The sequence below is a fragment of the Chelmon rostratus genome, chromosome 17 (genome assembly GCF_017976325.1).
Source record: "Chelmon rostratus isolate fCheRos1 chromosome 17, fCheRos1.pri, whole genome shotgun sequence".
Lineage (NCBI taxonomy): Eukaryota > Metazoa > Chordata > Actinopteri > Chaetodontiformes > Chaetodontidae > Chelmon > Chelmon rostratus.
Window position 1 is genome coordinate 12,161,487 of NC_055674.1, and position 10,363 is coordinate 12,171,849.

At 45.1% G+C, this 10,363-nt stretch overlaps 2 protein-coding genes across 2 annotated transcripts; one reads left to right on the forward strand and one right to left on the reverse strand.

The window, feature by feature from the left end:
* The first annotated feature begins 1,253 nt into the window (after positions 1–1,253).
* Positions 1,254–5,702, forward strand: LOC121621219 (meteorin-like protein). Its single transcript, XM_041957611.1, has 4 exons — positions 1,254–1,413; positions 1,963–2,369; positions 4,079–4,138; positions 4,782–5,702. Exons 1-4 carry the CDS (start codon positions 1,328–1,330, stop codon positions 5,117–5,119), a joined length of 891 nt encoding a protein of 296 aa, XP_041813545.1. The 5' UTR covers positions 1,254–1,327; the 3' UTR covers positions 5,120–5,702.
* Positions 5,703–8,147: 2,445 nt separating this feature from the next.
* Positions 8,148–9,956, reverse strand: aqp8b (aquaporin 8b). The gene is made up of 5 exons (XM_041957345.1): positions 9,697–9,956; positions 9,057–9,183; positions 8,768–8,982; positions 8,333–8,467; positions 8,148–8,190 (listed from the first exon to the last, which is right to left on the reverse strand). Exons 1-5 carry the CDS (start codon positions 9,954–9,956, stop codon positions 8,148–8,150), a joined length of 780 nt encoding a protein of 259 aa, XP_041813279.1.
* Positions 9,957–10,363: the final 407 nt, after the last annotated feature.

The following is a 10,363-nucleotide window of genomic DNA, read 5'->3' on the forward strand; positions in this document are numbered from 1 at the left end:
TTAGCTTTTGTCTCTCCGGGACACATGACCCAGCCTGACCATCCGCTGCTCCCGCGAGGCCGCTCCGTCCGGTCCCTGCCTCATTATTTTAAATGGAGACGACTCGGGCCGTAACGGCAAAGCTGCGCGCAGGCTTTATTGTTTAATGGAAAGCAATCACCGCGCTTTGAATTAAAATCACGCCTGAAATGCGTCACCGCAGCTTCGCTCATCCGCACGTGTTTTCTGGAAAAAAAACGCGCGTGGTGCAGACAGATGTGATCAGGTCCCGAACCTGCAGATTTAGTGACCTGAGCAGCAAAGGCTTTCCCTGCAGCCCAGAAGACATCTGGCCAAATTCTCCACACGAGTGTAATTTACTCCACGACAAACCCGGCGAAAGCCCTTTGATGTGACGCCACCCAGGGCCCAGTCCAGAGCCGAGCCCCGGGACAAGCTGCAGCCCGGCCCGCCTGGTTACGGTCCGCGGAGTTTCACCTCCACAAGATGTCGCCACCGGCAAGACCTTGATACGCTGCCAAATTATTCTTATTATTTTGCACAAAGAGGCCCCGCAGAAACGAAGCCAGTCGTCCTCGGTGGATTAATCAGCGGTGAAAGCTGGCTCCGCTTTGCGCTCATCCACCGCATGAGTGGAGTCGCAGCCTCCTCCTGCTGCCGGTGTTTTCAGAGCGCGTTCAGTCCTCCAGATGTGAGGAGACGGTGCGCTGCGTCATCCCGCCACTAGATGAAGCCCGAGCACACAAACACACGAGTTCCTCTCCTTTTATCCTCTTTCTCTTTTTTTTCCCCCTCTAGTTGGCCTACTTTTGAAACGGACTTCAGTAAACTGCTCTTAAAGCAGAGTCAGAGATCAAAAGTTTCACTGATTTATTTACTTTTGGAATTTTATTATTTCTACTCAGCGCTTGCATTTCAGAGTAGATGAGATAAACACACAGGCCGTAAAATGCAAAGGTGAAACCTCACTGAGACGCGGAGTAAAGAGAAAAAATGAAGTCTCTGAGGAGTGAATGAATTATTGTGCAGAAAGTTAACAGATGGCCAAACTGATGGTCCCCTTAGAGAGCAAAGACAAAGGACCTGCAGAGGCCGGCAGTCCCCAACAACTGGATCAGGCTTAATTTGTGTGTGTGTGTGTGTGTGTGTGTGTGTGTGTGAGAGAGAGAGAGAGAGAGAGAGAGACAGAGAGAGAGAGAGAGAGAGAGAGAGAGAGAGCAGCCCGTGGAGTCGGATCATCAGCAGAGCGCTCGCACAGCTCACAGACAGACTCCAGCCATGCCACACCGTCCACTTCTGTCTGGGTTTCCATCTTTTTGTGGTTGAGATGTTGCCAAACGTGATTGTTTTCACGTACATGCTGACTCTTCAGTTGCGCCACTGCGCTGCCGATCTGTGCAACTGGTCCGGAAGGTGAGGCAACTTTCTGATTTCTGCAGGGTTGCTGCATTTTAAAGAGGGGCGACGGGCAAACTGGCCGTTTAGAAGGCACAGTTTCTAATGGCTTTAATTATATTCAGAAATCATTAGCTATCACTTTATTGATCGGTTAAAAGCCATTAAATAAGAACAGCTTTTGGCTTAGATGCTGCGAAAAGTGCAGACGATCTGTAAAAAAAATTAACACTTTGCTTACAACTGCAAATTCGATGCAAAAAAAGCAGACTTGTTAATATTTATAACTGCTGATTGTATTAATTATTAGTCTCAGTCAGAAACATTAGAATGATTTCCAATGATTTATTAACATTTATAGCTGCATTATTACTAATTAAAAAAGGACAAACTCCAGCAGGGGGGATCTTTTACAACCTGAACCTAAATGTGTTGTGATTGGTGGCGGATCTATAAAGCATCAGCCTCGTAAATGATTTATTAACCATTGTTAACGCCATTGTGACAAAAGCAGTCATTTGTAGTAGTAATTCATATTAATTCCTCGGGTTTCCCCGCTGGATCCAGCGGTTTTGCAGCTGGTGTGGACTCCAGGATCGTGCTCCAGGTGCGGCTGCGCTGCACAGAGGGCTCGGTGAGGTGGATATACCCGGGCCAGGCTCTCCGGGTGGTCCTGGAGCCCAACCTGTTGTCCGCCCGGCGCACCACTGTCTGCATCAAACCGTCTCCCTCTCTCCGCGGAGCCAGCGTGTACATTGAACGGGCCGGCAAGCTGGAGCTGCTGGTGACGGACGGCGGGCGGCCGCAGCATCAGGTGTTCTGTTTCCGGGCAGACGGTCCGCACAGGCCCGCCATCTACCTCCAGTCCAGCCCGCAGAGCGATGGAGCCTGGAGCAGGCGCACGATGAGCTTCAGATACGAGCTGCTGGGCAACAGGAGTGCTGCACCCAACCTGGGCCACAGCGGGCTTCACAGTGAGCACATGCCCCCTAATATTTATTCATGTCTTAAATATCACTCTGGTAATACAATATAACTGTAAGTTATAATAATTAGAAATAACAAACAATTTACTAAAGCTTTACTCAGTTATAAGACCAATTAATGAGATAAATTTGTAGGTTGCCAGGTTGTGAAATATCCTTTTACTGATGAAACTATATGATCACTTGCTTTATAGAGATTTTTCTCTATCGTTCTTATCTATTTTTACTAGCAACTTAATGAGCATTTATTAATGGTTTACTATCCTATGTAACGGCCTCATTGGGAAACAGGAAGGATAAACATCAAAGAAATGGATTTTTCTCAAACTGGCAACCCAGAAATGTTGCTCTTATTAATGGGTTATAGCTGATTGACAAATAATTAATGCATGTTAATAAGCCATTATTTATAAATCATAAACATATTAAATGGTGCCTTATTAGAAAGTACCTCTGATTTTGTTTCATGAGGATCAGCCCAAAATAGATGCATTTCTACATTTTGTATAAAGGGAATGAGCATTGAAGGAATGACATTATTAATGATTAATAAGCTTTATAGACAAGTTATAAGACATTCATAAGGCCAACTTTTAGGTTGCCAGATTATGAAAAGTCCCTTTCAGTGATGGGGCAGTATGATCAACTCATCTTAGAATGGCTGCAGAGGATTGTGACCAAAATCCATCCAACAACTTATGAAGCATTTATTATAACTCTTCTAACTGCCTTATTAGCAAGAATAAATTATAAACCTAAACATACTGGATTTTCCTGCTGATAATGGTTTATAACTGGCCCATAAAGCATTAGTGCAGCCTAATATGCCACAAGTCACAACTTATGAATCCTTCCTAAAGGATGCCTCACTGGAAAGTGGAGCCAAAAATTCTAATGCAATTTTAAAGGCATTTTTGAGGGAGCCACCGGTGATAATTTGTAGGAAAAAATTGCGTCTGTTTAATTACCAACCCCAATCATGCTGACTGGAGCATGCAGCTGCTGGTCAGTCCTGCGTTTTGTCCGGCTGTCTGGTTTCCATCGGGGGACAAAGCACCAGAGACAGAGCAGACCACAGGGCGGCTGGAGGGCAACGGGCCAAGGGGCCTGAATTGAGACGGCAAATACTTTGCAGATTCCACAAATGCCTTTTCATTGTGCATGTCTGTTTATTAGCATTTATCCATGTGTGCGGGCCTGTCCCAGTGCGGTGATGTCATTCTGTGGCCATAATAGACAGCTGCTGGTCTATCTTTTCTGCATTGCCAGTCTGGTAGAAGCGTTTGACTCCTGCCGTCTCCTGCGTTGGCACAGGGTCACTCAATTAGGTAGATACAATAGGAGTGAAACACAGGGTCAAGACTAGTGAGGGTTTTTTGATGTGGAGGCAGACCCTTAAAGGAGCAGCATTCCTTCATCTAACCCCCAGTTTCTTCACTCTTTGGTGAATGGAGCTGGAATGTGTGTCAGATTTTCAGTCAGTGAAGTGTTAGGGAGGAGATGTGACACCCATCTATCCATCAACGTCGACTGTTGAGCGCTAGGCCGTGCGTGGTTTGGGAGAGGGGGACTATGACTGACAGAAAAACGTGGGAAAAGGATACCTAGCAAAATGATTTGATGCAGCTAAACGTCCCCACGCTACATGGAAAAAAAACCCTACTTCCTCATTTTCTGTACTGATTTTCTACCCACAGCTTCATGCCGACCCTGCAATGACACAGAACTCCTCATGGCCATCTGCAACAGTGACTTTGGTGGGTACATAATAATTTTCCTCTACAAATAACAAGATCAGTTGCTCAGTATGAAATGTAAACACATTGACAGAGCACTGTTGAATTCCTACTAAGATATGTTCGTACTGTGAGTGAGAAAAATGCAACCAAGTACAGAAATGCTGCGTGTAGAACTGTTTCCAGGGGACACTAAAAAGTGGTGCAGTGGTTGGGACACGCTTGTTGTTGCCAAGTTGGCTCTCAGTAACTGGTGCTGGAAAGTGAGCTTTCCCAACACTTTCTTTTGTTTTTTGGAGGGACAACAATCGTGTCCCAGCCTAGAGAGGGTGTGTTCACCACTTTCTGGAGTCCCCTGGAAACAGTTGCTGTTGTCATCTTAGTACATTCATTTATTCCAGTATTGAACATAGTACAAAAATGCAGGCAGATTTATTTCCATTTCATGAGTCGTGTGAAAACTTTTACTTGACTAAATTTTTTCCACTGCTGCACTGGCTGGTTCCACCACAGATCTGACAGACAAAACTTGAGATCACTTCATAAAATCACCATAATACATTAAACCAACACAATATAGAAAGCTCCACTTGGCCCAGCTGCAACACTAAAATGTTCCTCCTCGTGCAGTGTGTAGACATGGTTCTGCTCTTTGTTCTGTCAGTGGTCCGAGGCTCCATCAAGAACGTCTCCCATGACTCTGGCCGTCAGACGTCACTGGTGGAGGTGTCAGCAGTGAGGGTGTACTGGCAGCGCAGCGGGGTCTTCGAGCAACAGGCGGCCGCCTCTGGTTCCACTCGGCCTGGCCCGCCTTGGCGTGGACACATCCACACGCTCCTGCAGTGCCACGTGAAGCCTGGGGAAGGAGAGTTTCTCTTCACGGGGTCAGAACACTTCGGGGAAGCTTGGTTAGGGTGTGCCCCTCGATATAAAGACTTCCTGTCCATCTACCAGACCGCCTGGGCGGCCCGTCGGAATTCCTGTGACTTCCCTTTGGACTGAGGAAGTGTGTTGTTTTAGCACCGCTGAGCCCTGCCAGCCTCTGTCCACAGGCGTCCTCACCCCTGCGCTGGCACTGTGGGATCCCTGTCATGCTGTCATGTACCAGCAAGGTGGCATCCAGCATCACCAGCAGGGACAGAGCTGTTGAACTGCTGGTAAAAAGGCACTTTTGGGGAGCAGAACAGGCACAAACAGCAGGGCCTCCTGCACTGAGGCTAAGAGAGGGCCGGCCTTTGTCTCTCTCCCATCACTGCCCTCGGTCCTGGGAGAGTAAGAAGGGGTTGGGTTGCTGCTCTCCCTTTGTGCTTCTCCCAGCGTCAACCGTCGTTCACTTTGCTGCCTCTGTGTGACAACTGCCCCCTGAACCGAGGTGGGAGGGAGGCTGAGGGTTGTCTCGGTGAATGGGCTCGCACACATATGACTGTGAAGTGGTTTTAATCCTGATTCGTCTGCGCCCATGTTTAATATCCTCTTTGCTTTGTCTATTTATTGGTGTCGTCCTCTACACATGACCTTTGTGTTAAATGTTGTTGCATCAGGATTTTTGTACTTGCAATGCAAAATAAATCCTCTGTAGACTCCATGTGGCTGTCATCACATTTTTTTTAGCACAATAGTAAGAACTGCATATGTCTTTGTTTTAAAATGAGAACATTTATTTTTATGTTGCATTTATTTTCAATGAGAGACTCTCAAAAGCTTTGCGTGGCTCAGCTTTGGCTGGACACAATAAATCAGACAGATCTGCACGTCTCTGTTTGAAAAACTTCAAATCAAACTGTGCAAAAATGAACATTTGACAGATGGATATGTGTCTTATAGCATTATATTCAGTAGGATTTGATTTTTATTATTATAGCCACATAATAAATACTAAATCTAATTTTAATGAGCTGATTTTTAAAAGTCTAACAGAGAATCTGGTCAGTGCATGTCTCTGTGTGTGTGATGAAGTGTTTAGAAGTGAACAGAGCTCACGAGCAGTGCATAAAAATCTAAATTTCATGAGGTCCTCGGGTTAATAGGAATGCTCTGGCCCCTTGGTGCTCTTTTTGATAGCTGGTTTCGTAAAGGCTTAAATGAACTTACGCCCCCCATTTCCCATCATATGCTGCATAATCTCCGCTTTTTGAGGGATTTAGAGCTGAAGTGTCCTACAGGCTTATTTTGTCCCTTTTCCTTCTGCGTCCCATCTTTTCCCCTGTAATCAGATTCTTATGATAATAGGATAGCCCTACCATAAAATGAAATACAAAATCTCCTTCGATGGCTGAAGCTCTGTGCAGACTGAATTGGACGTTTCTTTTGAGCCGTGTGGCCCCTGCAACACAGCTCAAGAAGACAAATGGACAGATGTGAGGCCCCAAAGCCTGGGGATCCTCCCCCTCGGCCCCTCCCAGCGGAGGGGAACAATTAATTGACTTTTAAGGCAACTGCTTTCTTAGCCTATTCCACACTTCTCCTTGGCTGAGCAGGGCTCACAAATTGGTGTGTTGAACTTTTTATGAGGACTAAATAGCTGCCAATGAAAGTGTAAATGACTGTGTGGTGAATGGGGCCCACACAATGGCCCTGCAGCGACAAGGCCTCTGGCAGACATAATGACCATTGTCATGGCTGCTCTCATCTAGAAACCATCAGGGCTCATGAATCCGACAAACCAGAGGAGTTTGTCTATTTCTGCTCTAGTTTGTTGTTATTTTCTCTCTATTGCTCCTCTTTCAGTTACAGTTAAACTTAACTTTAAACAAGCACCACATACAGGTCGTGCAAGATATCTCAGCAAATAAAAATATACTTACTGCCCTTTTTTGGTGTAGTTTTTGTACATTTTATGCCATTATTATATTAATTTAAAAAAAAAATTCAGTCACACAAAGTTTTATTTAAAAAATCACTGGTGATAGAAAAAACATGTTCTGTGTTTGTATGGAAGACAGGGTTAAAGGTTGCAAAAAGCACTTGTTTTGATTAATGCTGCCCAAAAATCAATCTTTGCACAAACTTTTTTCATCCAACAGAAGCCCAGTTTGAAGTCCCGTCCCTCAGTATTGTCCCAGGGGGGCCACCATGTCAAATTTCCAAGGAAAATATAGCCTCTCTGCAGGCTTTTGAGACCACTCAATTCTCATCTCTGGGAATTCCAGCAGGCTCTCATGGGGAATGAGCCCAGGAAGGCTCGGCCCGGAGCCGCGGCGTGGAGCACCGGCAGGAGTCCACCCAGACTGGGGGGTAATTGGTTTATCCCACCGCCTGGCCTGCTTTCCCATGTGGGCCACTGCTGCGGGGAGGCCCAGGGGTACAATATGGAAACAGCATGATACCCTCCAGTGCCGAACAGGCATTCACTGCCCCGGCTATAGAGAGCGGGCTCAGGGTACCAGGAGCACAAAGCTGGAGCAGAGATGTCTCTTGGCTTTGAAAAGGTTGCCATTTGGTCTCCTTTTAACAGTGGGCAGCATGTGTGGCTGAAAATCTGAAGTAATTGAATTTTAGCTCAAGCTTTTTTATATATATATAAATGCTCTCCTCAATTCAAAAGGTAATGAGCTGGAGAGTTTTTCTAAAGTTCTACATATAATTGTTGTCACTCATGCACCTGTCATGCATCTGGTTGAAAACTCGATTTTCCCATTGTCCTCAAATAAAAACACAGAGTGAAAGGATGACAATGGCAAAACCAGAATTTTGTATTTCTCTGAACTGGAGAGGCAAGTTTACACAGTTTGCTAATCGTCTACAACTCAGTTTAAGTTTAACTTTGCTGTAGTGTGACAGGACCATTATCATTAACACTGTAAGCCAAGCATTACATTACAAACTGTTCAGTCTCAAACTCCAACACGTCTGCTTGGAGACTCAAGAGTCAAGTTAACATGAGCAAAACACAAATATAAGAATGTAAAAAAATCCAGTTTTATTGTACAGCAAAAAAAGTCCGACCTTACACAAACGTCTCAGTGGAACAAAGGTGTCAGGTATATTGTAACTGTAGATGATTAAACAATCCCACGCTTTAGCTTTCAGTTCATTTCAGAATGAGTCGAAGCTTCCTGTCTCCCAGTAGGAGTCTGCAAACACAGGAAAAACAGTTCCACACTTCTTTATATCAGTTCAGTCACTAATGAATCTTTATTATCAGTGCAGTCGAGCAAAACTCAATTTACATACAGATTTATTAAAGTAAAAGTGCACATGTTGTGTTGCACCTACCGAACCAGAGCAGCTGCTATCAGGCCTCCTGCGATGGGCCCCACCCAGTAGACCCAGTGATGGGTCCAGTAGTTGCTCACTATGGCTGGGCCGAAGGCCCTGGCTGGGTTCATACAGGTGCCAGATACATCGCCACTGATAAAACAAACAGGCAAGAGATATTCACATGAGTTTCCCATTATATGTGTAATAATAATGATATCTATTGCATATTTGTGTCTTTTTTGGATCACTGCTCCATAAATATGACATACAACAGTCCTGTATGACACACCGCTATAAAATGCTTATCCGATGCAATATTTTAAAATGTTTCTCTGGGACAAACCTGTAAAATACCATGAAAGCATTTCTACATACAAACATTTAAAGAATTTCACATGAAATGATCCCTCGCATCTCATCTGTAGATTCACAATTCTTCTCCTCACTCACCCGGCCAAGATGTTGGTGATAACAGTGCAGCCCACCATGAAAGGCACCAGGGGATTTCTGGTCTTGCTGTTGAAAGCCCCCAGCAGCACCACCATGGTGATCAGGCAGGTCATGGCGACCTCCCCAAACAGAGCGCCTCCTATTTCACCGTCTGGCTGCAGCAGAGCGAACGCAGCTCCGTGGGCTTTGGCGTAGTTCTCTCTCGAGGTCATCGCCTGCTCATGCAAACAGATTTCAGCACAGAGGAGAATATGGCCGTTTTCACAGCACAGAAATGAGAGAGGTTCACCTTTGCCATAGCAGCTCCGAGCACCCCTCCAATCAACTGACACGCAAGGTATGGGACCACCATATTCAGCTGTATCCCTCCACAGAGATAGATGGCCAGAGTGAAAGGGGGGTTGAAATGTGAGCCACTGGAGCAGCAAAAACAGAGAGAAAACATCTAAGTTTAAGCCAAAAAGTGATATAAAGATCATATTTTGGGGCATTATTCATATTTATAGTTGAAATAATAACACAAATTGAAAGACTACGTGTATAATGGTTAATAATAAGGATTGATGTATTCTAAAAAATAGCTCTCTAACAAACAGAAAATGGTGTTACATGTTGTACAGAAGCATGTGAAAGAAAAATCACTAGTAGCAAACATGAGTAATATCACCTGGAAAAAAGCTCAATTTCGTAGATTTTTAACAATTAACTATCAAAAAGTGTTTTTAAATCCTGTTTCTGAAGGGAAAAAAAAGTTTTATATGTAATCAATTACTGTTTCCATCACGTCAGAGGACATTTCATTGACTTAGATTCATTTCCTGGAGATACTACCCCCTGACTCTAACCCCTACCCCAACCTTAACCCAAGTCTTTACCCCAAAATAGAACAGTTGAATTGCAGTTGAATGAGCACTGAAGACGAGCCTCACCTGATCTCCGCCATGCAAGCCACCATGGCAGCCACAGCCAGACCGTGCACCAGAGCCGGCTGAAGCCTCCCTGTAGACTCTGTATTCTCTATGACCGACACACACCCGATGAACACAAAGAACGTAGTCCCCACCAGCTCCCCCAGACAGGGCTGAAATACACGCTCAAACTTGTTAGGAGGTCTGGCAGAAGGCGCTTTGGCCTCTGAGGACACGAGAGACGTCCCGACTTCACCCATCTCCATCTTCTCGTCCGCCATGAGTCGTCAGTGAGGTCTGGCTGTGCAAGCTGAAGATGTGACCCTGAGTGCGCAGCCTTGAAGTGTCTCTGCTAATCACAAGGACTTTGGTGTGTAAAGATAGAGTCCGGTGGAGTTGCCCCACTGACCTGTCATAGACCCACTGACCCTTTTTCTTAATAATCCGAGACAGTTTGTTCATCACATGCCTTCTCTTTGCGGAAGGTAAATATTTCATGCATTTGCTGACAGGTTGGTTGACTGTGCCATGTACTGCTTAAAAATCAGCCAGTTTTTGTTAATGATTGTTTCATAATAACCAGCAAATGTTTCCAGATGCTACTTTTCCAAGTAGTGTCAAAACAGGGCAGAGGACAGAGTCTGTGGCGAAGTCTTCTTTCCAATTATGCAGTAAATTGAGTAAAACA